The sequence below is a fragment of the Ascaphus truei genome, chromosome 7, assembly GCF_040206685.1.
Source record: "Ascaphus truei isolate aAscTru1 chromosome 7, aAscTru1.hap1, whole genome shotgun sequence".
Lineage (NCBI taxonomy): Eukaryota > Metazoa > Chordata > Amphibia > Anura > Ascaphidae > Ascaphus > Ascaphus truei.
Genome location: NC_134489.1, coordinates 107,349,964 through 107,377,757, shown reverse-complemented (window position 1 = coordinate 107,377,757; position 27,794 = coordinate 107,349,964). Strand labels below are relative to the sequence as shown.

The window sequence follows — 27,794 nt, the reverse complement described above, 5'->3', positions numbered from 1 at the left end:
AGTAAATGATCACTTCGTTTCTGACAGTTCAATGCAATGAAAGCTGATGTCACACGCTGATGTCACACGCTGATGTCACATGTAATCCAAGAACCACTTTAGGATTCGGAATCCTTTAAAAATTAAACATGAGCTGCAGTGAAAAAGTAAATATCTTCATCATATTGTGTCATCCGAAATCACTCAGACCAGCAGTCCCCGACCATGATTACACTGTGCGCTTCCTGCTGTGAACTGTCTGTCCCGCAAACCCCTAATGAATCAGTCTTACTGCCGACTCATCAGACTATCGCTAGCAAACCTGTGTGACCGACCCCAGGCAGTATATATATCGTCCTGAGCTCGTGGGGGACACACACGCATAATAAGACCCCAAACTGCCCCTTAGTGTGCTCAGGCAGCATGGGGGTTATCGCTGTCACTCAATTCAGGAGCTTCCAAAGTCACGCCCCACAATGCCTTGCTGCTGTGGATGCAAAGCATTGTGGGGAGCGACTTTGGAAGCTCCTGCTGTAAGTGACAGCGATATCCCCATAGTAAGGTGCAGTTTGGGGCCTCACTAAGTGTGCAGTCCCCACACGGGCTCAGCACCCCGATATACTGCCTGGGGTCCCCCAGTACAGAATGTTTTTGGTGAACCCCTTGGAGACACTTCATGAACCCCCTGTTGGGAATCACTGCGGCTTGAAAAAAAACTATATATGTACAGTATGATACTGTATATATTCTATAGAAAGGTCAGTGAAAGTAAGGCATTCCTATAATACACTTTGCCATCGTGACACGATATGAAGGTATATATATAGCATACAAGCAGCGGTCCCAGCGGGGACCGAAACGTCCATTACTGTGTAACAAAACTGCACTTCTTGAAGAAGTCCAACTGTGCTGGATCTATTTTGCTTTTCTGCTATATATTTCTATACATACACACACATATACAGTATATATAAATCACAGAGGTTTGGGGGCTCTGGCCCGCACATGGTATTGTACTGGATTTAATCCGTGAGACGCCATTGAAATCTGAGACACCGATTCTAAAACAGGTGAGACTCCCAGAATTCAGTGCGAGTTGACATGTCTGGTTCAGTCTCTCCCAGCAGCCTAGAGCCATTTGGCTACAAAGCACGTATTTCTGGAATATACAGAGAGAAAACAAAAGTATGCAGGATTCTGTTTTTATTTCTTTCTAGCTACATTATCATTAAAAAAAAAAAAAATCAACATTGAAGTACACAGGCATTCCATCTACAGCTCTATGTGAGGAAACCTTCGCCATTTTAGAAGTGGGCGAAGCCTAACCGGTATTGCTGGAGAGCTACAGCATAGACGTGAAAAGAAAGTTTCTCAACAAAAATGCACTTACCAGAACGCCCACCTACTGTCTCTGTACGTTCTTCCTACCAATTAGATGGTAAGCTCTCCGGGGCAGGGACTCCTATTTCTAAATGTTACTTTTATGTCTGAAGCACTTATTCCCATGATCTGTTATTTGTATTATTTGTAATTTACATGCTTGTCACGTGTATTACTGCTGTAAAGCGCTATGTACATTAATGGCGCTATATAAATAAAGACATACTTGCATACAAACAATTAAGTGTGAGGACGACCGGCGCAGCACGACTGGCGCAGCACGACCGGCGCAGCACGACCGGCGCAGCACAACTTACCGTCCATGGGGGTGAAGTATTCGTGGAGGTGGGTGGCAGTGCCCACCGTTCCACTTTGCATCAACAGCTCCCCGTAGGGACTTGGGTGACTGGCCAAGAGGGTCATCTGGTGGTAGTAATCGGCAGGGTTGGCACCAGGTGGCGGGGGCGGTAACCCAAAGATACCCCTTTCTTTTAAGTGCTCGTGGGCCACTGTGAAGAGAAAGAGAGTGAGAGACGGCAGCGGTGCCGAGTCCTGTCCTGCGCTTGCCACTGGAAGTCTTTAGGGTCTGTAATGAGGTTCGCTGGGCGTGTTCCTGCAGGCAGCTCACACAATAGATGTCAGGATACTGGCTAATTTGACCATTTTCATCAGTGAAATGTTAATCCAAGTCTGCTTGTATCCCCTCTACTCTGTCTTGGCTCTTACGGATCGGCTCCTCTCTCCTAAAAACAAAGACATATCCCCCCCCCCCGCCCCAAGGCTTATGCAAGAATACTAAATATATGCACTTGTGGCAGAATAGAACACAATAGTGCAACACACGCGCCTATCTTGTTCTTTCAAGGTTAATGTTTTTATTGCCCCAGAAGTTAATATCGTGTATTCAGTCTGCGTGTAATGTACGGAGTCATCACATTTATCACACCTCTACATCAGGGGCGGCCAACTCCAGTCCTCAAGGGCCACCAACAGGTCAGGTTTTCAGGATATCCCTGCTTCAGAACAGGTGGCTCAATCAGTGGCTCAGTCTACGACCGAGCCCCTGTGCTGAAGCAGGGATATCCTGAAGACCTGACCTTTTTCGGTGGCCCTTGAGGACTGTAGTTGGCGGATATTCAGATTTGATTCCTGTCCGCACTAATAATGGTGATCCCGCAGAAAACACACCCGGGACGGGTAAAGATCTGCTGAGAAGCGCGAGCTGGGGCGTCCAGCTTCGTGAAACCGTTAGTATTGCCAGAGCCAATTATAGCAGCTTCCTCACAGCTGCAAATCCTCAAACACACACCCCTAATGCAGCAGCGGAAAGAAAGGGCGGATCCGGGCTGTACAAATAAATATCTAGAATAAATCGCTATTAGCAGCTAGGAAAAAAAATAAGATTATTATGAAAATAGCAACAAATCCGCCCAGTGTTTTTCTTTCTTTAATTGATTTATTTTTACATACTTTGAACGGGTCGGGGGCTCCCGCACTATTTTTAGTCCCCTTGGTTCACGAGATACTCACTGGTTTAGTTGCCAGTGTCTCCGCCTCTGCTAGGGAGATCCAATGGGATTCCAGATCCCGCCCCCCCCCCCATTCTCCCCCCCCCCCATTCTCCCCCCCCATTCTCTGCCCCCCCCCATTCTCCCCCCCCCCCCTTCTCCCCCCGGATATGGCGGGGCAATAGGAAGCCGCGTTATTTGGAGGGAGGATGTTGCGGCTTTCGATTGGATGGCCGCGGGCGCCATCTTTGAAAATCCAAGAAGTTACACTGGCGACTAAAAGGGTAATAATCACGGGCGCTAAAAATAGCGCAGTTCTAGAAAAAAAATGGGCGAAAAGGCGTTTGCATTAATTTATTAACCTCGTGGCTGATTGTGAAGCTCCGTGGCGCAGAAGAGTTAAATGTATATACGATCTTAAAGCAGTCGGAATCCCACAGAGTCCCACTGACGACCCTTACTCAAACCGCGGGCTTGGGACTTGGGGCAGGAGGACCAAAGTGAGTTTACACCGGGCAATGCTGCAAGTTTACAAGCTAGTGGGGGCTCATTTTTAAGATGTCTACCCCCCATCTGATGAAGATTATTTAACATGTGTGGGCACTGCCAGCTCACACGTACGCGCCCGTTTAACCGCGCTACTGCCAGGTAAGCCAGCGATGCGCTGCTCTTTATGGCTTCTCGTGATTTGTTTCTTACACATCCTGTCTAGATCAGCCCAACTTTGGCATCCTTTTCACTTTATTTATTAATGCATTCTTGGAATACGGCCTAAAAATGATCTTCATTATAAAATAGCCAAAGACAGCAGAGACTGCTGAACACCTTCCGCTTGTTTCAGATCTAATGTTGCTACATGGAATTAGGACTCCAACAGATTAATCCTTGGACAGGAAGAAGCAGGTGACGGGAGTATGATTGAGAGATCATTTCCCCCAAACTCCTGAATAGCTTCTTTGTGTCGGCTAATGGTGCTTGTTTACCAAATCACAAACTGCCCCCCCCCCCTCCCCCCTTGTGTTTAAGGCGCCCTGGGGTTGGTGCGAGGCAGAGGAGAGGCAGTGGAATGTGATACTCAGGTTTCTCAGGGATTATAAATACATTAGGTGTCAAACTGTATCTTCCGAAATTTCAGGATGAATCATGTAAATTATGAGTGGTTCCCCTCCCCCTTTGCTAATGTTCTCTACCAACTGCTTACTCTGATCGCTATTCAGCGCTGGGCCTGCCGGTGAGGCGTTATTTATTTATAAAATACTTTACCAGGAACAAAATATACCTCTCGTTTTCAAGTGTGTCCTGAGCACAGAGTAAAAGGTGACATTACAAGTTACAAACAGGTGTGACGTAGGAAACAGCTGAAGTCCTGAAGGAATTTAGACAGGAAGCGGATTTGACAGACGCGGGTAAATTGTCCCAGCGGTGAGGAGATGGGTACGAGAAGGGAGAGAGCGGATCCTCTATTGAACCTTGGGACTATAAGTAGATTTCTGGAGGCGGATATAAGGAGATAAGTGCCGTGTACATTAGGGGCGAGAAGCGCAGGTAATTCTGTAACTTGGCCAGAAAGTATTTACAGGTGAGACAGAAAAGATGTAAGTTGCGCCTCTCCTCGAGGGACAGCCAGCTTTAGGTCAGTTAACATATCATAATAGTGGATGTTGAAGTAACACAAAAAGGAGTATTGAGTTGTAAAGAATGTCAAGTTTGCTGTCCCACACCCAGAGTCACTCCTGCCACCCACTGTGGCCAAGCACTGCCATCTACAGCACTTATTCCCTCACCTGCTGTCTCTGTGTCTCCCAACATACCGCTTAGATTGTAAGCTCTCCGGGACAGGGATTTCCTTTCCTATTGATTTTGCTGCGCTTAAAGTATTATTATAATTCCCTGTACTGTATTCTTTGTGAAGCACTGAGTACACTTTTGGCGCTATATAAATAAAGACATACAATACAGGTGATTTGGGGTGCTGTACCATACACTATATCCCCATAGTCAGGCATTAGCATTAACATCTGCTGTGCGACGCGCTTTCTCACCAAGGGCGTTAGGCAGAATTTAGTTCTATAAAGTACACCCAGATTGGGACAGATTTTGGATGTCAGTTTGCCAATATGCAAACCAAATGTTAAATGGGAGTCAAGTCACATACCCAAATATTTAAAGCTGGTACCTGAGGCGAGATTAGTGCTCTGGCTCTAATCAGCAGCTCTGCCATGGGCAGCTTACACATTTTAGCCTTTGTCCTAAACTCCCTAGTTACGGGTTGGTCAGTGTTTAAAAACAGTTTGTTTTGGGTGATCCAGTTTTCTACCTTTGAGAAATCAGATTGCAGCACATTTTCAAGGTCAAACCCCCCCAGGACAAAGTCCAAAAAATGGGACTGCCCTGGCTAAACCGGGACATCTGGTCACCCCAAGATCTTCCGGAGAAATAAGATTTACACCAGCATGTGGCTCAATAGCAGAGCACCGGAGCGTGTGTACCATGTGATAAACAGTATCAATATCCTGTGCAGCATCTGGGAATATTGCACTGGTCAACTGTCCCCGTTCCATATCCCACCGGATTTTGTTGCACGTTTAAGAGGTGTTTATTACGAGCTCAGAGATGCCTGCCCCTTACAGCAGGAGAGAGACTGACATGATTCAATGGGATCTAGTAGAATTGGACAAAGCTATTAAACAAATCTTGTGCCCCATATAACACCAATCTGAACTTGAACACTGATATGTTTAAGAGGATACAACGCAGTGACTGAGTTCTTAGAAAATACATTAAACAAGTCTAAGAATGTTTTTATGGTTTGTTTTATTGTATCTTGGGAATGTCTGTGAACATTGGGAGCAGAATTTTCAGGAGGTTCTTACTGCCCTTGTCTCTTCCCTTATTCTGTCACTTTCACTGCTTGGTCATTTGACCCAGAGGGTTTGGGCATAAATCAGATAACATTACAGTTCGATTGGAGCAAACAAGGCCGATCACCGCTGTTACTGGCCAATCGCAAAGGAAAACAAAGAAACATTTGCAAACTTCCAACAAATATTTACTGGCTCTGCACTTCTGTAACCCGAACTGTGCTGAAAAAGCTGTGTACAGACAGTCCTCGCTATCCAACGTTTCACTTTGCAACGAATGGCATATCCAACGCTTTACAATGCAACACTAAGGGGCCGGTTTTCGACGCCGTTATGCGTTACCCAACGCTCACTGCCACTGATTAACATGGGACTCGCGTTACAGCGGTTTCACTATCCAACGCTACTCCCAGAACGGGCTCCGTTGGATATCTGAGGACTGCCTGTAGTGCGGCAGGAATAAGCTTATGGGGGTCCCATGTTAAAATGGATAAGAAGCAAAAGGTGACACTGTGAGCTCATTTGCATGTCATTACCCAGAATCCCTTGTTGCAGTGGCAGCGCTGTATGCTAAGAGATAATGGGGAAAGGCATGGCTGCCGACCTGTCTGAGACATGAATGTGCTCACACGCGGGGTTTGTATTTGCTGAACGAAGATTCAGAAATACCGGCCTTTTTTTAAATTTTTTATAAACGCTGCCATTATTTTATATTAATTTATCAAAGTATCTCTCTGCCTACTATTTATTGCGGCCCTATACGGTATATAGCATCCCAGCGTCAGCTCCTTGTGACCTGGGGCACGTCCCCTTAAGCCCTTTGGGACAGGGTGTGTTCCCCGCAGCACTGTGAGGAGAAGGGTTTTGTTATGAGGGGAAGCGCAGTGTTTCTGACCCCCCCCCCTGCGTGTCATGGTGTCACAGGGTGACCGTGCTTACCTTCGGCTGGACTCAGGCCCCGGGCAGCGGAGATCATGGAGAGAGTCGGGCTGTTGTGCACGGAGCGCAGGTAGTGCTCCATGTGGGGGGACACATAGTGGTGAGGGTGGCTGAACGAGGTCTCGCCGGGTCCCATGGAGTGAGGGGACAGCCGGATCAGGGAGATGTCCGAAATGACAGGACTGGCGCTCAGAGCCGGGGGCCTGTGGGGGGAGACAGACACCACGGTTACACACAGCTTGTTGTCATTCTTTATTTTGTACAATATGAAAATAAACAGAATCGTCTACAACAGGAGCGGCCAACTCCTGCCCAACAGGTCAGGTTTTCAGGATATCCCTGCTTCAGCACACGAGGCTCCATCAGTGGCTCAGTTGAAGAGCCACTGATTGAGCCACCTGCGCTAAAGCAGAGACTGATTGAGCCACCTGTGCTGAAGCAGGGATATCCTGGAAACCTGACCTGTTGGTGGCTCTTGAGGACTGGAGATGGCCACCCATAGTCTAGGTTAACCCCGCGCCTGCCACAGGAGACGACATTGCATGTACGAGGGTAACACTGAGGTTGATACGCTGTAATACAAATACAATATCTATCTATGTAATACTGTACGTATGTCTTACTAAAGCGTGCTAAATCCAACATAACAGATACCCACCCGGGACAACCCTCCCCCTGCCCACGCGACCGTGCCTTCTGTTCCTGGCAGTCCTCCCTTCCACTAGCCGTGGGGAACGTGGAGATAAGGGAGCCCCTGCCCCCAAGAGCTTACAGTCTAAGTGTCATGAAAACCTTTGTAAAAAGGGGTTCTAAGAGCCCTGGCGTTTCTGAGCAGCGGGTATGGGGGCTTCCCGAGACCATCCACGCTACTCATTTTCAGGGTGCTGTGGACACAGGACAGTGCCAGCCGCAGGGGCGCTGCTTGTTAGTGCGCTTCCTATCCGCCGCCCACAGATCGAACAGACGACCACAGCAGGACCAGCCTTTCCTCTCGCCATTTCCGGGAGGATAAGTAAGCCGCAGACGAGCATTAAACCCCAGGAACTAACTGGCTGCAGCTGAACGCATTGCTGCTGGGTTAGAAGTCACGGTGTGACTGCAGCGACCACAGGGAAAGAGGCCACAGCTGCTATCTATATCAGGGGTGGGCAACTCCAGTCGTCAAGGGCCACCAACAGGTCAGGTTTTCAGGCTTTGACTGAGCCACCTGTGCTGAAGCAGGGATATCCTGAAACCCTGGCCTGTTGTTGGCCCTTGAGGACTGGAGAATGCTCTCCTCCGTATTGGTGTCCGAGGTCTGCAATGCATACCATTTCCTAATAATAATGTAGCAGTGATGTAATGTGTCTCTGTAATGTATCCCTCCTGAGAGAGGACCACGCAGCGTCCGACGTGTCAGGGGAAGAGACCTCTGCTGTTGATGAAGTGTTTGCCCAGGAAACCGTGTACGTGTCACATGTTGGTTGATTATAGGAGCAATCCATGCAATAGCCTACGTGTGTTTCTTTTTTAATAAATCAGCTCTGTAGTTTTACATAATACTTACTACATCTTGAAGACAAATTCAACTCTTAATGCCATTTTTAACGAGTTGTAATATACTGATCATCCTTTGATTTCTATAGCAGGTTTAGTCCACCTCCCCCAGCAGTGCAAGATCTTTGCAACACTTTCCTGTTTGTGATCATTTGTTGCCAATATTCCCAGCAGTTTGAGCTGCAAACTGTAACAATAGATAGTTTTACCGTAGTAATATAAGAATACATTGTAGCTGCTGAGTTAGGCCTCGGACATGGTGCAGAGAGCGGCACTGACCCGTGCTGAGGCGTGCGCATGCTTACCAGTGAGCCCCTGCAGCCGCAATGAGAGTGGCTTTAGCAGGGGCTCGCGCACGCTTCCGCACGCTTGCGGAAGCGTGTGTCTTAACAAATCTTTAGTTTCGGCGCTCACGGGAGCGCCGGGCCAGTCACGTGAGCAGTTCGCCCAATGAGGGCGAACCAGCTCCGTGACGTCACTGGCCCGCCCCCCCAGACACGCCCACGGACGGCGCGCGATCTAAGGCCAGGGAAAGCACCGCTTTCCCTCAGCCTCAGCGCGCCTCCTCACGGCTTCAGTGTCTATGGACTAAGCCTAACACTGACTGAAGGATTGATTGAAATGGAAAGGCGGCCATTTAGAGAACCCTGGAAAGCAGGATCTTTGCTGATCCATCACGGGAGAACGAATCGATCGGCAGCTTAGGTAATTGGTTTGTAATAAAGATAATTAAAGTGCTGCTTGGATTGACTCTTTAAATCACAACTTACAAAGTATCCTAGTCTTTCTGAGACCCGTATGGCTACTAACATGCTTTAATAAAGCTGCTTACTGAGACAATGGAAAGACGAGCGTGGAGAAATGCATCGTTAGAGGAGGCGTTTAGGGTCACACTGGCAGAGATTGGAGGGATGAGAAGGATAAAGGAAATATAGAGCCATATTATGACAAAGAGAACTTCGGGGGAACTTTTAACGCAAATATATAGCCATCCAGAGGAAAAGAAGCCATTCAGGAGATGGGTTTAAGCCACATTAAGCTCAGAATCACCTAGTGAAATACTGCAAATAGCTCCGCAGGAGCTGGGATTGGAGTCCACACGGATGTAAAAGGTTCACCTAAATCCTGCGTGTGACAGGCGGCTCAGTGCGCGCCAGAAACAGGCTCTTTTAACCCCTTTGCTGCCAAAGGAGCCTGCAATGCATTGCAAAGTGTGATTTATTTATATATATACAGTATATATACATAAATATACTACACACATAAATATACTATGCAATCGGCTTTATCCCTGCAGATGTTGACGCAATGTAACAGTGCTGCCTCCGTTATGTGTGACCTAGCCAGCCCAGCTGAGATATATTGCATATTTGTTGTGATGCTTTGCTGCAGTTAGTATCCCGGCCTGGATTTTCCTGGCTATATTGTATTGTGAGATAAGCATTAAAAATGGCCGTGACAGTTACTGCCTGTAAGAAAGTGCATCTCTAACTCAGGGACTGAGATTTACTCCCCTCCGGACCCAAAACAGAGTGATAATAATCCGACTTCTTTATCTTCATTGTATGTTGCACATTTCCTGGGCCTCGGCTTACAGTCCCGTACCCCAGAAGTTCGGTATTTTCTGGAAACAGGGAGATTTGGGATAAATATGAGTATTATAAATGTATCTGGGATTTGCGATGACATTTTGAATAAATTAGGCAGTGAATAGGTGAAATGCTCAGCACCTCAGGTATGTTATAGAAAGTAACGGCACAGGCGCAGGCGTACACGCCTTGTGGTGGAAGCTTTGCTGCTTAGTTGGTGAAACGTTGCATTATTCGTCCTTAAGTCTGTTCATGTCTCCAACACCTCTGATTTCTACGGCTCAGCTCTCAAGCTGGAGAAGTCCTGACTGTTACTTACTGGGGGACTTTCTCTAACCATTTCCCTGCTGATTTTTTCCCCTTTTATATTATTTTAAAATTCCCACTTGCCCTCAATTAGCTTCCTATATTTTTTTTTATTGCGTTTGTTTTTCTTTTTCCACCTAATTACGTCAGATATGGCCAAATTATCCACTGTTATTCTATTATGGAACCTTGTGATGTCCAATAACGTCCGTTTTATCACTCATTCCGTTTCACGGCAGTTTAGGGGTGATTTATTGAACCGCAATAGTGCCAATCGGGGCACATTGAAAATGGACACTACAGCCGTTTAATGGATGACTCCATAGAATGACTCTTTCTTCCATTGGCTATAACCTCCTCACTATGAATACAACGAGAAGCGTTGTATTGTCTGCAAGTCTTTAAAACGTACGTTTTTTTTCTGTTTTTGGGACAGATTGGATAAGTGGCGGTGTCCGCCATATCTAGGGCTCCCGATCCCCACGCCACATCGAGACGCCCTCTCTCATTTCATTTACGGCGGTTTGTTTAGGTTTGTCCTGCTTTCCTGTAGCAGCTTGGGAGGGAACTGAAGCAACTTGAGAAGTTTGTGTGGCTTTTTAGACCAGATAAGAGTCTGTAAAAGTCAGTCTGAACACAAACGTGTCCTGGAAATCGCGTTTAATGCCTCGTGTCGGGGGGACGGGGGGACGGACACTCACATTATCATAAACAGCGCAAAGAGGCTTAAAAAAAACTGCAGTTCTTATATGGGGCACGGCTCTCTGAACTGTATTGACACAAATTGCTACAATATTGCTGCTACATCACCAGGGAGGGAGACCGTCTTTATCATCCAAACCCAGTTTTTCTTTAAAAGGGAAATGGAAATAAAAGTCTATTAAACGAAACATTCTGCTAATCTGGGCTGGTAAAAAAAATAAATTGTTGGTCATCAAAGCGCGATCTGCGATCTCACGACCGAATCGGCAATCCTCAAGGGCCATCAACAGGTCAGGTTTTCAGGATATCCCTGCTTCAGCACAAGGGGCTCAACCAGTCTCTGCTTCAGCACAGGTGGCTCAATCAGTGGCTCAGTCGTTGAATGAGCCACTGATTGAGTCACCTGTCCTGAAGCAGGGATATCCTGAAAACCTGACCTGTTGGTGGCCGTTGAGGACTGGAGTTGGCCGCCCCGGCTTCAGTAGATCTCAGGAACATGTCAGAAATATCGAAGCAATTTTCTGGCCTTTTCTGGCATTTCCCCACTTTCTGCTGCTTGTGTTTGAGAAATGATAGCAAACTCCTGCATTCCTGTATATCTATTTCATGGAAACTTTAAAGACTTAGGGGAGCGCTAATGTATGACGATGCTGAGTATCTCCCAGATACCAGGCCTCTTAGTAGATAAAGGACAGGATTTGCCTGGGAGGGAATTATAGGGGGTGCAGCTTGTAAAGATGTATATTTTGAAGGTTGTGTATTCTCAGTCTTTACATTGATTGACAGAATGACAGCATAGTAAGCGTGTGAGCAAACACTAATCACGCATTGTTATTTCATTCTTCCTTAATTGCGGCTGGCGGCACTTTCCAGATTAACACAATTACAGGAGGTAATTATTAAGCACGCCATCGCCTTTACATTAGGGTGCTTGTGTAATCATTTAACATATGTATGTGTGTATATCTTTGGTTATGTAGCGTCCGCAGTGTACCCAGCGCTATACAAAAGAGACAATACAGTACAGGGAATTATAATACAATAAGTGAAACAAGCAGACAATAGGAAAGGAAATCCCTGCCCCGGAGAGCTTACAATCTAAGTGGTATGTTGGGAGAGTTACAGAGACAGCGGGGGAGGGAATAAGTGCAGTAGGTGGCAGCGCTTGGCCACAATGGTTGGTCGGAGCGACTGTGGGTGTGGGACAGTGGCCATGAGTCCAGACTAATGATTTAAGAGGTGAGTTTTAAGGTTTGACGTAATGGTGGGGAGAGCGGGTGCTCTGCGTATACTGAGTGCGAGGGAGAGCGGGTGCTCGGCGTATACTGAGTGTGAGGGAGAGCGGGTGCTCGGCGTATACTGAGTGTGAGGGAGAGCGGGTGCTCGGCGTATACTGAGTGTGAGGGAGAGCGGGTGCTCGGCGTATACTGAGTGTGAGGGAGAGCGGGTGCTCGGCGTATACGGAGTTTGAGGGAGAGTGGGTGCTCGGCGTATACTGAGTGTGAGGGAGAGCGGGTGCTCGGCGTATACTGAGTGTGAGGGAGTTCCACAGGTAAGGGGCAGTGAGGGGAAAGGTTTAACATACAATGGCTGTTTTTCCCCCCCATTTAGACAAACCAGTAAATACATTTAAAAAAAACAGTGTGACAAAAATATTATGGATATGTAACTAAGGAGAGAATAATGCAGAAATCCTTCAAATGACAGGAATCGGAGACCACTCCTAATGAGACATGTTTTCACATTACACATCAATATTTCTCCAAAATAAAATAACATTTTACCTTAAAGGCAAAGTATGAAATCAGGAGGAAGGCAAAATGACAGCAACAAGGTAAAACGTGAAACGCCAAAGTTAGAAGGACGGTTTCAGATTTAAATATGATGTCCCCTGTCATCTTAATTAATGACACCCCCAAAAAACGGCCCCAAACATGTATATATCAGTATACATAAAATGTGACATCTAGGGAAGGATATCGTAACAAAATAACCCGCACAATTATATAGGCCAGTGGTGTGGCCAACTCCACTCCTCAAGGGCCAGCAACAGGTCAGGTTTTAAGGATATCCCTGCTTCAGCACAGGTGGCTCAATCAGTGGCTCAGTCAAAGACTGCACCACCTGTGCTGGAGCAGGGATTTCCTGAAAACCTGACCTGTTGGTAGTTCCTGGTGACTGGAGTTGGCCACGCCAGGTACAGGTGGTGCGTGGTGACGCCTCCCAAGAGTTTGTGCTCCAAGTGTTTGTTTTTTTGCGGTACTTAATAATTTGGACCACCCTTGCATAACTGGGTCTCTGTTAATTCCCCTCTGTTCTGTGAAGTGCAATATTGTATCAGTTTGCTCACTCCTAATGTGGCACTCACATGTAATTGCTCAGTTTGAGTTGTAAAGGGTTAAAGGGCTTCGGGGTGAGGCGGCCTTGGGTATATAGGCTAGTTGGGTTTGTTTACGGAGGAATACAGCATTGTGGGGTCAACAAACCCGGCCCTTGTTATAACCACAACTCCGCTGACCCCCAAGGTGAGCCCCCGAGAAAATGAAGCAGATTCCTGCGCCCAGGCATGACATCGAAGTGGTCTCCACGTTCCTGGAACGCCATGATACAGAGGCGCTTGTAGGCGTGCATCACAGGGACAATTCAGGACACAAAGCACCGACATGTACCAGCAGGCACACAGTATGCCCGTGTGCCTCACACACAGCGCGGACACACAATGCGCAGAGCAGCGTTGGTGTAATTAGGCATGTGTGGAACAGGACAGACAGTTGGGATGTGGGCTTGATATATGAGGGGTTCTCTGTCAGGCTCACATCACATTAATCAGAACAGCCAAAGATCAGACACACTATTTTTCTTACACATATCACCGACAACTGGCTCTTCTGGTGAATAATATCACATTCTGCTGCTGAGCACAAGGAAAGGTCTCATTCCCACGGCAGGAGAGACCGCGCCGGGCGCGGCGAGACCATTCCGGAGGCAGCTCATCCAATGAAGGGTTAAACAAACGATGTTTCTAATGCTAAACATATTGTGTTACATTAATGCAGCGTTCGCCTCCTCCCCCCGCCCAGCAGTACAATTTTTTGTAACCCGCACTCTTTTTTACTAGGCCCCCCTGCTTCTTCACCCTGGTAATAAGGAAGGGGGCAGCTTTGGGGTGGGAGGGCGCTGCGCGGCTTTAACATTAGGGTGATCCACACTTTAAATGTCTCTCAGTTTCATCAAAGTGCAACAAATCCTTTCACTCTGCTTTTGTCAACTATTTAAGGAATGATTGTATGGAGCAATAAGAGTTATAAGGAGAGGTTATATAGGGTAATTGGAGGAGTTATAGGGAGCAGTTATATAGGGTAATAGGAGGCATTATAGGGAGCGTTTATATGGGGTAATAGGAGGAGTTATAGGGGGTAGTTATATGGGGTAATAGCAGGAACTCTTTTTATTGAATTTTTTTTCCCAACATTACATTTCACAAATCACTTTACAAACCAAAACCTGCACATTATGTACGAACTTACACTATATAAATATTAACTCAGCATTTGTTCCAACCTTTCTCCTTTCAACAGCAACTTCACATTTCCTTTATGAACATTTTTAATTGAAACTAAATAAAAGCCCTAACTACCACATTAATAGCTGCTACCTTTAAAGGATTAATTTATAAACAAACATTTTTTAGGCACCGTATTACTTTTTCTTTTTCCCAACATTATTCCCCAATGACCCAAACCTCTTAGTGGCCACTGAAGGTGGGATCATGTCCGAGTCTTTCACTATGGAAATATCCATATTATGCTCCACTTCAGATAAGGAAAGTTCCTCTATGTCATCAGGGTCTTCCACTCTTGAACCCCAATCCTTCCTAAGAGCAGAAAAACGGTTCTTTACAGGCACCGGAAGAACCTTACCAGCAGGACCTGGTAGAAGTCGAAGAGTTCCTCCAAGTCTTTTTACTGTAACCTTCTTCCTTCTTTTAGGCTGTATCCAATTCTGCGTTCTGTTTTTATCTTTACCACCGATCAGGATTACACTCTTGGTAAGTTCCTCCATTGTATCCTCAGACTGTTTTCCTTCTGGAAATGAGTTTGAGGAGGTTCCCTCTAAAGGATCTTCTAATATTCCTTGGCCCATGTCAACACAATCTGTGAATTCTTCTTCCAGTGAGTTTGAGGAGGTTCCCTCTCAGGGATCTTCTAATATTCCTTGGGCCATGTCTACACAGTCTGTAAATTCTTCATCTGACATTAGATCTAGGCGAACTTTGTCCACAGGTGGATCTGGGCAAACTCCTTTCCCAGGCTGATCTGAACAAATTATATCAGCAACTTTCAAGGCACGATCAAAAAGTGCTTCATTTTCTTCAAAATCCACTTCCTGTTCCCATATTCCTGAAATTTTGTGCCATGCTTCTGCACAACTCCGATAGGAATGTCCATATTGACCACATAGATTACATTTAATCTTTGTACAACTTGTTCTCTCGTGGCCCACAGACTGGCACAAGTTGCATTTTAGAACATCACAGGAAATACTTAAGTGCCTGGCTGAACCACATCTATGGCACAAGGTTGGCTGACCATAATAAAAACATTTTCCTTTTTCTCTTCCTATGAAGAAGGAGTTGGGCAGAAGATTGTAACATTGCCATGTCGCCAAAGTCTAACTTGCACTTTCCAACCTCCAATCCAGATGTCTTCTTCATTCATAATTCTTGTAGGTGGAGCCAGTACTTCAAATTGTCTGCCAAGCCATATCAGAATATCTGATATTGGGACTGATTCGTGTCTGAAGAGAATTGTTACAGAATGTATTTCCGGTTCGGACACAGGAATAGCAACAAAGGATTTCCATAATTCAGTATTTTTTAATCTCTCATATCTTGTCCAGAAATAGTCCAAAGTCTGAGGTCTCTTAAAAGAAACAGCGCAAAACGCAAATAGTGAAGTAAATCAAGATGTTATTACATAAAATGTAGGGATAAATATTCTGCGTACATTAAAAAATTAAAACATGAGCATTGAGTGTGCAAAGCACACAAGTTACCAATCGGCAATTGGAGTTCAGGATCCAGGAACAGGTCCCTCTGGTAGATGTCTCAGATGGTGTCTGTGTGATTCCTCCTCATGAGTAACCAGTCGTAGTAGACCCGTCTCAGTAGAAACCCTCCCTCTATCGGGTGGTCTCAGGGGCATCCAAAGTTCATTTTCAGAGATTAGCACGGCAGCAGTCCTATAAATAGACAGTGAAGGAGACACCCCAACACTCTGAGTGTGCTCTAAAACTGGCACAGCAACAGCCAGGAGCGGTCACTCTTACAGCAGTGTCCTCAGTTTGTGGTGTTGTCGCTCCTTCGCAGTGTGTCGCGCTATGACGTCACAGGGGCGGTCTGCACGGCCCGATACACAGGAATGAGAATAGTTCTAATAGAGCCAGTGTACGCAGAGAATATACAACACCCTACTAGGCATAAGTAAATAGTTAATCCTACGCATTTCGTAGTATGACACTACTTCATCTCCTCACTGCCTTTATACCTCAACTTTACCACATTCCTCCTTTTTAAAGGTTGAACATTTCTGGCCAGAGCGCTCACAAAGGATCTCCCACTCCAAGCCGAAGGGGGTGCTGTATGAACTGGGGTTACCTTAATACCATTACTTTGCTTTACCCCATCTTCTGATTGGGTCACTCTATTATCAGGAACTATCTGGATAGGAGCAGCAATTTCAGTCTCCACAACCTTAATTTCACTCCCAGGCACTACAGGGTTAATGCTGTCTCCATTGCTGCCGATTACCACCTGTTGTTCTCCCCTCTCAGAGTTCTGAATCACAGGACCTACTAATAAGCAGGGGGGTGGTTCTGTAAGTCCAGGTGAGCATGGGTTCTCTGGCTCACTGCTCTCAGGTACAAACTCTATTTCCAGCTGATCTCCTCTCAGAGTTTCTAGATTCTCACTTCGTTGCTCTTCAGAGTTCCCTGTAATTTCCATGACCTCTCCCAGGGTGGGAGTCTGAGATAACCCAACATCACAGGTGTCTGCTGCTTTCTTTGCTTGTAATGAACTGTTAACCAAATTTTCTGCTGTTTCTGCTATTAACCCCTGGGATGCTGGAAGCTCTGGAACAGATCCTTGCTCACAGTCTGATACACTCTGAGGTCCCTCCCAAGTTTTTTTTACCGTGCTCTTCTTCCTTTTCTTTTTTCCCTGTGCCCAAAGCTGCTCACTTTCTTTTTCTTTATTATTTTCCCTCACTTGGATTTCCATCATAGTAGGATCATCTGATTCCCCAGATTGTTCCCCTGCTGGGTGTAAATTTGAGGAAGTTCCCTCTAAGGGGTCTTCTGACATTCCCTGGGCCTTGTTTACACTCTCAATAATTGTTTCTTCTGTAAGTGGATCTGGGCAAACTCCATCCACAGGCGGTCCAGGACAAGCCCTGTCCCCAGGAGGGTCAAGGCAAGCGCCATCCCTAGGCTGAACTAGACCAATCCAGTCTGCAGGCGGATCCGGACATATTCTGTCTGCAACTTTCAGGGCCCGGTCGTAAAGTGCTTCATTGTCTTCGAAGTCCAATTCCTGCTCCCATACTTTTGAAATATTATGCCAGGCTTCTGCGCAATTCGTGTAGGAATGTCCAAATTTATCGCATAAATTACATCTGATCTTTGTACAACTTGCCCTCTCGTGGCCCAAGGACTGGCACAAGTTGCATTTTAGAACATCACAAGACATGCTTGATTGATGGTTGAATTGATGGTTGGTTGAATTAAACTGTCAGGATCTGAATCAGAATTTTCCTGGGATAAGTTCTCTGTTTTATCTTTAGACTTTGCAGACTTGCTCTGGGATCTAGTTTCTCTCCCACTTCTTTTAGGCGTCACCAAACTTATCTTTTCTTGAGAACATTTAATGGGGTTTTGGCTTCCATTTCCACAATCTGAATCTGCACCTTGTTCTGCACTTTGCTCTGCACCCTGCTCAGCATTTTGCTCTGCGCCCCGCTCTGCACTTTGCTCGGCACTTTGCTCTGCACCCTGTTCAGCACTGTGGGTTAGCATTTCAACAGTTTTTAAAAGAGAACGTTTCTGTTTGACTGGAACCCCGGTTATTTTAGCAATCTCAACCTCCAACCGGGTTAATTCAACATGCAGATGCTTTATTTGCTTCTTGCGCACGTCTATCTCACGACCACGACATCTCTTTAATTTAATATTTTCTATTTCCAATTCTTCTACTTCCCTGTTATACTTCTTCAATAAAGCTTGTTTCTCTTCTTTCTTAAGCAGACTCTGTTCTGCCCCTTCCTTTCTCTCCAAACTCTCCTGTAACTCGCATTCAACCTCACCAAGGCCTACACCACTGCTGCAGCCTGCGGCCTCTCCTACTTCCATCTCCAACTCACAGCCACCAACCCATAGGTTTAAGGCCATCCTGTCTCCCCAGCAGGAGCTCATCTGCAGCCCATCCTGGAGGAGTTATAGGGAGCGGTTATATGGGGTAATAGGAGGAGTTATAGGGAGAGGTTATATGGGGTAATAGGAGGAGTTATAGGGAGCGGTTATATAGGGTAATAGGAGGAACTATTTTTATTGAATTTTTTTTCCAACATTACATTCCATAGAAAAACATTTCAAACAAAAAAAAAAAAACTGCTGATTATGTACAAACTTATATTATATCAATATTAACTCAGCATTTGTTCCACCTTACTCCTCAACAGCAACTTCACATTCCTTTTATACACATTTTAATTGAAACTAAATAAAAGCCTTAACTATGATATTATTAGCTGCTACCTTTAAAGGATTAATGAACAAACATTGAGCTCCCCCCCCCCCCCCCAAAAAAAACAAAAAAACCACACGGTATTACTTTTTCTTTTTCCCCACATTATCCCCCAATGACCCAAACCTCTTGACGGTCACTGAAGGTGGGATCATGTCCGAGTCTGTCTCTCTGGAAACATCCATAGTATGTTCCTCTTCGGATAAGGAAAGTTCCTCTACATCGTCGGAGTCCTCAGCTCTTGACCCCCAATCCTTTCTGAGAGCAGAAAAACGGTTTTTCATAGCTACCTGAGGAACTTTACCAGCGGGACCTGCAGGACGTCGAAGAGACCCTCCAAGTTTTTTCACCATGCTCTTCTTCCTTTTCTTTTTTCCCTGTGCCCAAAGCTGCTCACTTTCTTTTTCTTTATTATTATTTTCCCTCACTTGGGTTTCCATCAAAGTAGGATCATCTGATTCCCCAGATTGTTCCCCTGCTGGGAGTAGATTTGAGGAGATTCCTTCTAAGGGGTCTTCTGACATTTCCTGGGCTTTGTTTACACTCACAATAATTGTTTTTTCTGTAAGAGTATCTGGGCAAACTGCATCCACAGGTGGTCCAGGACAAGCTCCGTCCCCAGGAGGATCTAAGCAAGCGCCATCCCTAGGCTGAACCAGACCAACCCCATCTGCAGGCGGATCCAGACATATTCTGCCTGCAACTTTCAGGGCCCGGTCATAAAGTGCTTCATTGCCTTCGAAGTCCACTTCCTGCTCCCATACTTTTGAAATATTATGCCAGGCTTCTGCGCAATTCGTGTATGAATGTCCAAATTTATCGCATAAATTACATCTGATGTTTGTACAACTTGCCCTCTCGTGGCCCAAGGAGTGGCACAAGTTGCATTTTAGAACATCACAAGACATGCTTAAATGTCTGGCTGAACCACATCTATGGCACAAGGTTGGCTGCCCATAGTAAAAACAATTTCCTTTTTCTCTTCCTATGAAGAAGGAGTTGAGCAAATGCTTTGTAACATTGCCATGTCGCCAAAGTCTGACTTGCACCTTCCAACCTCCAACCCAAATTTCTTCCGAGTCCATAATCCTTGTAGGTGGAGCCAGTACTTCGCATTGTCTGCCAAGCCATATCAGAATATCTGATATTGGGACTGATTCGTGTCTGAAGAGAATTGTTACCGACTTTGTTTCTGGTTTTGACACAAGAATAGCAGCAAAGGACTTCCATAATTCTGAATTTTTAAGACTCTCATATTTTGTCCAGAAATAGTCCAGAGCTGAGGTCTCTTAAAGCTGACATCGTATTCGCATGAACCTGGAACATGGATAAGGGCGTAAATGTCATCTGCACTGAAGCCCAAAGATTCTTTCAATAGATGTTTTCCTACAAAAATCCTGTCAGGCTTCATCTCCTCTGCGCCCTTATATCTCAACTTTACCACGTTCCTCCTTTTTAAAGGTTGTGCATTTCTGGTCACAGCGCTCACAAAGGATCTCCCACTCCAGGCTGAAGGGGGGGCTGTGTGAACTGGGGTTACCTTGATGCCATTACTTTGCCTTACTCCATCTTCTGATTGGGCCACTCTATCAGGAACTGTTTGGATAGGAGCAGCACTTTCAGTCTCTACAACCTTAACTTCACTCCCAGGCATTACAGGGTTAATGCAGTCTCCGTTGCTGCTAATTACCACCTGCTGTTCTCCTCTCTCAGAGTTCTGAATCCCAGGACCAGCTAATAAGCATGGGTGTGGTTCTGTAAGTCCAGGTGAGCATGGGTTCTCTGGCTCACTGCTCTCAGGCACAAACTCCATTTCCAGCTGAACTCCTCTCAGAGTTTCTAGGTTCTTGCTTTGCTGCTCTCCAGATTTCTTTGACTTCTCCCAGCGTGGGAGTCTGAGATAACCCAACATCACAGGTGTCTGCTGCTTTCTTTGCATGTAATGGTCTTTTAATCAGATCTTCTGCTATTAACCCCTGGGATGCTGGAAGCTCTGGAACAGATCCTTGCTCACAGTCTGATACACCCTGAGGTGAGTCCCCTTCCCTGAAGTCTTTGGACCCTATTACAGGGCTGTTACCTTCTCCTGTGGAAACCTTTAGCTTCCGGTCCTTTGCTTTCTTTTTTTTTTGCATCTTTACCCTTTGGGGTTTTCTTGGCAGTTGGTGGAATTAAACTGTCAGGATCTGAATCAGAATTTTCCTGGGATAAGTTCTCTGTTTTATCTTTAGACTTTGCAGACTTGTTCTGGGATCTAGTTTCTCTCCCACTTCTTGTAGGCGTCACCAAACTTATCTTTTCTTGAGAGCATTTAATGGGGTTTTGGCTACCGTTTCCACAATATGAATCTGCACCTTGCTCTGCACCCTGCTCAGCATTTTGCTCTGCGCCCCGCTCTGCACCCTGCTTGGCACTTTACTCTGCACCCTGTTCAGCACTGTGGGTTAGCATTTCAATAGTTTTTAAAAGGGAACGTTTCTGTCTGACTGGAACCCCTGTTATTTTAGCAATCTCAACCTCCAACCGGGTTAATTCAACATGCAGATGATTTATTTGTTTCTTGCGCGTGTCTACCTCACGACCACGACATCTCTTTAACTTAATATTTTCTATTTCCAATTCTTCTACCTTCCTGTTATACTTCTTCAATAAAGCTCGTTTCTCTTCTTTTTTAAGCAGATTCTGTTCTGCCCCTTCCTTTCTCTCCAAACTCTCCTGTACCTTGCATTCAGCCTCACCAAGGCCTACACCACTGCTGCAGCCTGCGGCCTCTCCTACTTCCATCTCCAACTCACAGCCACCAACCCCTGGGTCTAAGGCCATCCTGGCTCCCCTGCAGGAGCTCACCTGCAGCCCATCCTGGAGGAGTTATAGGGAGGGGGTATATGGGGTAATAGGAGGAGTTATAGGGAGAGGTTTTATGGGGTAATAGGAGGAGTTATAGGGAGCAGTTATATAGGGTAATAGGAGGAGTTATAGGGAGAGGTTATATGGGACACACAGGCAATAATGGGATATATTACTCTCATTCATTAAATACATTTGAGGGAATGTAAAACCTAAATGACAGAACTGCATTAAATGTAAGAAACCTGTTTAAATCAATGACCCCGCAGAAGCCTTTATGAGTTTAATTCATATAATGTTAGTATCTGGCCCCCTAAATATTTTTCACTGTTAAAAATAATAGTTTTTTAATCTCTGGCATCTGAAGTCACCATGGTAACATGGCTGCACTGGGCTCTGGGAGACCTCCATTTTAACTTCCCGGACACTCAGGATTTCACACGCTTATATATCCTGCGTAAAGCACCAGATAGAAAAAATAAACACAGCTTTGGAAAGAGCGCAGGAAGAGATCCCTAAATAACTAAGAAGAATGCGACCAGTGCGGACGGCGGATTTAACCGCTGTGCGCAGCTTTAACCGCTGTGCGCAGCTTTAACCGCTGTGCGCAGCATGCTTCTGCCCTGTGCACGGAAGGGTCTTTAAAGAAACCATTTGTATTTGTGATTGGTTGGACCTTAGGTACAGAGATCTCTGCTTCATTGTTTAACGCGGTAGTGTCAATGTGCGCTCCAGCGCAGTACCACTGCTTTCTGTAACATGCGTCCAACGCTTCAGGCTGTCAGAGCAGTAATCCCAAACTCACCCGTGAATGGCGTGGATCCCATGCGTCTCATAATGATACCTCCCCTCCTGGTGCCGTATGTCGATTGGGAAGGGGGCGTGGAATGCAGGAAAGAGGTGAGCGGGAGCTGTGGGAAGCAAAAAGCAGAGTCAATCTTTATAGGCCGAACACCCCCGGACACTTCAAGATGCAACGATCTGTACGCTCCGTTCCTGCAAATGATCAGGCTGTGGGATAAAACAATATGGAGTATCCCAACATTCCCAACAGCCTGGAACAGGGGTAGGCAACGCCATTCCTCAAGGGCCACCAACAGGTCAAGTTTTCAGGATATTCCTGCTTCAGCACAGGTGGGTTAATCAGTCCCTGCTTCAGCACAGGTGGCTCAGCCTTTGACTGAGCCACCTGTGCTAAAGCTTGGATATTCTGAAAACCTGACCTGTTGGTGGCCCTTAAGGACTGGAGTTAGCCGCCCCGGGCCTAGAACTTGGAGAACCTTAAAGATGTATTACAAAATAATCATGTGAACGACCGAATACTTCCAACAATGGAAAGTGTACAGATAGTGAGACCACCTGACTCACACAGACATTTCTCTGAGATTAAAACTGGATGTACAATATCACAGTGAAATGTGTGTGTGATCGGGGCCCCCGACAGGCTTCCCGGGGCCCAGGACGGGGCCCCTGTCCCTTCTGTCACCCCCTGTCGGCGGCACTGTGTGGGGTATCTGCTTTGTCATTTAAATCCGCTTCAGTATGTTGATTAACCCTCGTGGCTGGGGAGGGATGTAGATGTTCAGCCTCTGTATACAATGCTGCATACAGGCATACCCCGGTTTAAGGACACTCACTATAAGTACACTCGCGAGTAAGTACATAGCACCCAATAGGCAAACTGCAGCTCACGCATGCGCCTGTCAGCACGTCCTGAACTGCAATACCGGCTCCCTACCTGTACCGAAGCTGTGCGCAAGCGGGGAGACTATAGAGCCTGTTACACATGCGTTATTTACATCAGTTATGCACGTATATGACGATTGCAGTACAGTACATGCATCGATAAGTGGGAAAAGGCAGTGCTTCACTTTAAGTACATTTTCGCTTTACATACATGCTCCGATCCCATTGCGTATGTTAATGCGGGGTATGCCTGTATATTCATTTGTAGAAGTGTGTTTATTCCCCCTCCTCTGAAACAGGACGCCCCTTTCATTGGATGGCGAGATTCCGACACTCCAGGTCGGCCGCATGGCGCATGAAGTATGGATTTATCACACGCGCAGGAGAAGTGAATAAGTAATCACAGTGCCTCCTATGAAGCTTACATGTGGAGCCTTAAACATCTGCAGCAGGGAGCCTGACCCAGCCCCGCACTCTATGAATGTGCTGAGTTTATAGGAATAAGGGGAGAGCTAATTCAATGAGCACCGACATCCCAGCTCTTGCAGTAACACCCCTAATTCTGCTGCCAGCAGTACCTCTTCCCATCATCCTCTCACAGAGGCCCATGCAGTGTTGTATAAATAATGGCTTTAATATCCACTTAGATTGTAAACTCTATGGGCGATGGATTCCTCTGTATTAATGTTGGATGTACGTGTGCCTGTATTGTATTAGAATTCTCTGTAAGACGCTTTGTTGGAGGTTTGTAAAAATAAATAAAACAAGAGCATTTTTATTTTTCTCCTACACTATCTATTTAATAAAACTTCCCTCAGCCAAATGCCAACCTATAAAATGATGAGGTCTTGTTATTTTACCTCTCACATGTTATGCCTATATATTGAAGAAGGGAGTTAGATCACAGCCAGGGAATTACAGACCTGTAAGCCTAACACCAAGAGTGGGGAAGCTAACTGAAGGATGACCAAGGAATAATATTCAGGAATACGTATTGGATAACAAAATTATTAGTAATAGTCCACATGGATTTATGAAGGATAGGTCGTGCCAAATAAACCTTATTATTTTCTTTGAGGAGGTAAGTTGGAATTTAGACCAGGGTAATTCAGTTGTGATCTACTTAGATTTTGCAAAGGCTTTTGATACAGTGCCACACAAGAGGTTGGTGTACAGAATAAAGCAAATTGGTCTTGGTAAACATATTTGCACCTGAATTGAAAACTGGTTGAACGATAGAGAGCAGAGAGTCGTCATAAATTGGACATTTTCTCGTTGGGCTAAAGCTGTAAGTGGAGTACCTCAAGGGACCCCTGCTTTTGAACTTGTTTGTTTATGACCTTGAAGTTGGCATAGAGAGCAAAGTCTCCATCTTTGCTGATGACACAAAATTGTATAAAGTAGTAGAATCCGAGCAGGATGTAATTTCTCTCCAGAAGGCCTTGGATAGACTGGAAAATTGAGCAGGTGAGGTTTAATACAGATACAGTAAATGTAAGGTTATGCATTTGCTAAGCAAGACTAATAAGGCCAATTACAAATTAAATGGGGCAAAATTAGGTAAATTAGGTCAAAAATTGATGAAAAGGGATTTAGACGTGTTTGTAGACAGCAGGCTTAGCAGTAGTGCTCAATGTCAGGCGGTAGCTGCAAAGGCAAATAAGATGCATAAACGGGGTATGGATGGAAGGAAAGAAAGCATAATTTACTGCTATATAATTCCTTAGTAAGACCACACCGTGAATATGGAGTACAGTTTTGAGTACTACTCCATAAAAAGGACATTATGGAACTAGAACATGTACAGAGAAGAGCCACCAAATTAATAAAGGTAATGGAAAATCTGACATGAGGAGACGCTAGCTAAATTAGATTTGTTTACATTAGAAAAGAGGCATCTAAGAAGGGGTATGACAACTATATACAAATAGGTTCAGGGTGAGTACAAGGAACTTTCAAGAGAACTATTCATCCCAAGGACAGTACAAAAGACATTGGGACATCTCCTTTCATCCAATATTAAGGGATTTCACCAGCAACAAAGGAAAGGGTTATTTACAGTAAGGGCAGTTTGGGTTTGGGACCAGACCTCTACAAAGACAAGATCAGCCACCCGGGTGGGATCGCCCCGGATGACCTCATCGACGGGTCCCTGTCATCAGATCCTTTGCGAAGATTGTTTGCATGCCCGAGCGCAGGAGCGCTCGGCAGGTAATATCTACTAAAGTGCACCAACTGTAAGATTGCCATCTTAGTGGCTGCGGAATCACACACACACATTTTGGGATTGCAGTGTGGGGCATTGGGCACGGTGTGGGGGGTAACATGGTGAAGGGTCGCGTCCTGCGAGACGCGTTATCTATTGTGTCTCATCAAGGAGGAATACTGACAGGTTATGATACATGCATGATTATGGTTACCGCTAGTAAAGCTACCGTTTCTTTTACATGCTGTGTGAGTAGCACTGTATTATTGTCCTGCGAGGAACAACTCCCGCTCTGCTGGGAGCCATCGCAGGTGGAGGCGCTGCACCTGGTGAGAGATAAGTTATACATACACATTGCCTCCGGCTCTCCGTGGCAGAGGCTCAGGGCCAGCGAGCCAGCAGGTTACGCAGCATTGGTAGTTACACTGTACCCAGAAGGAAACAGGGCTACACTTACAATCTATGTTTTGTTACCTGTGGCACATGGCAGTGAGTTGCTCAAGGCCACGAGAACAGCTGAGCGCTCTCCGGGCTTACCTACTTCAAAGGCAGTCTTCATAAACCTAGAGCCACGCTTTCACCTACATTAGGCGGGACTGAATCTTTAAGGCATTAGCCAGTGATGTGTCCTGATGCGATCTCGGACATTTCCCTTCCGCCGCTCCAACGCCGCCGCTGTTTGACAGTTGGGTGTTTCGCCGCCAAGGTAACCCCTAACCTTACCCCTAAAACCCCAAACCCTAATGCTAATCTTCACCCTAAAACCCTCAACCTCTTACCCTCAATCCTCTCACTTTATCCCATTAAGCCAACCCCCCAAAGTTATCTCCTAATGATAACCCCTTTCCTTAGGGGTGACCCGGCCGCGGGCCCACAGATCCCATTCCATCATGATGAGGCCTTAACTTTTGGTCCTCACGTTTCTAGCATAGCTGTACTGTCCCCTTGTTTGACATACACCCCAGCACCGTACTCCTATTACACACCAGGGGCCACGTATAAAGCTACTAAACCGGTGCATCAAGACGCCCGTTTCATACAAAATAAGTTCTTTTGATTGCACCAAAGCCAAATGTAACGCACTTGTTCCACAAGGACCTTTCTTGGGTCACAAATCAGAGCAGTGTATGCCAAGTCCGTCGTCAGAGAACGCTGATGCATACAACGGCGCACTCTGACGCAGAACTGTATTCTTTTAATCATAATATGTACGTCCGGTAACTCGTCCCGTAACCATTCGTTCAAATGCCAAGCGAACGCACGCCGGGAGAAAGAGGGGAAAATAGCCTGCCGCTTACACACGATGGTATACAATGCCGCTTCTCCGCATCCGTTTTACTCCAAAAAGATCCCTTTACGCACAAAAAAATACTGATTATTAATGTGCTGCTGGCTCCTCTCTGGCATTGAATGGGTTAAATTGATCGTGTAGGCAAAATATCAGATTCCCCAAATTCCCTCCCACCCTGAGCCCCCTCACAGTAGGGTTACTGTAGAACAATGGCGGGATTTTACGCCTGGCTACAGTTCGATTTAACCACCTGTCTCGCATTCTTTGCACAGTAAGCTATGCATCTGAAAGGAGAATTCCTCAGCTCCTCCGTGCTGCTACGCAAAGGAGGAAACCGCTTCCAGCGCCAGGCGCCAGGGGAACAGCTGGGCCGGGAAATATCTGGGGGTGGAATCGGGCGCTAGAAAGGAGAATCGCGACTCGTCACGGGAAGGCAGTCTCACGGTATTACCACCAGGACTCAACATGTCGTCAGAGCTTTGTTTCTACACTTTAGCAGTTGGATGATTCGGTTATTCTAGGAAATAATATAGAGAGAACGAACGCCTGTCTGAGCTGGAAACTGCAGATCTCTGGGTTGTAACTTAGATCCGGGGAGGCAAACTCCACTTCAAGAGCCACCAAGTGGTCAGGTTTTCAGGATATCCCTGCGTCAGCACAGGTGGCTCAATCAGTGGCTCAGTCCTCGATTGAGCCACTTGTGCTGAAGCAGGGATATCCTTAAGACCTGACCTGTTAGTGACTTCCCTGACTTAGATGGTGGAAACATTTTGCAGATCTGGCGGGTGTCTGATTTCAAACTGAAAACACGTGAGCGGTTGCCGATTTCCGATACTGTCACCAAGTCACCATCACTGTCTCTTGCACGTCAGCGCAGTCTCACTGATAAAAATGACCGTTTTCCCCATTACTTTGCCATTTGTGGGGTCGAATCTCACCACTTTTGGTCTTTGCTACTCTGGTAATGACTTGCGGTAACAGCTCTGCAGATTTCAGGCACGTTATCCTAACTGAGAAACGCACAATGACATTCACGGGATATAGGAACCCTTCTGGCAGCAAAGGGGTTAAGCAGAAATAAGACGCTTTCCTTAAAACCAGCAAACCCCACCCATGAACTTAAAGAAGTTTAACTCATGTAATGCTGGTATTTTGCTCCCTGA

At 45.9% G+C, this 27,794-nt stretch overlaps 1 protein-coding gene across 1 annotated transcript in view; it reads right to left on the bottom strand.

The window, feature by feature from the left end:
- Positions 1 to 27,794, bottom strand: part of GLI2 (GLI family zinc finger 2) — a 198,699-nt gene that overhangs the window by 32,300 nt on the left and 138,605 nt on the right. The window contains exons 3-5 of the mRNA XM_075609799.1: positions 22,254 to 22,359; positions 6,668 to 6,870; positions 1,677 to 1,868 (exon numbers count right to left, since the gene is read on the bottom strand). Coding sequence (XP_075465914.1) covers positions 1,677 to 1,868; positions 6,668 to 6,870; positions 22,254 to 22,359 — 501 coding nt within the window. The remainder of the gene's footprint in view (positions 1 to 1,676; positions 1,869 to 6,667; positions 6,871 to 22,253; positions 22,360 to 27,794) is intronic.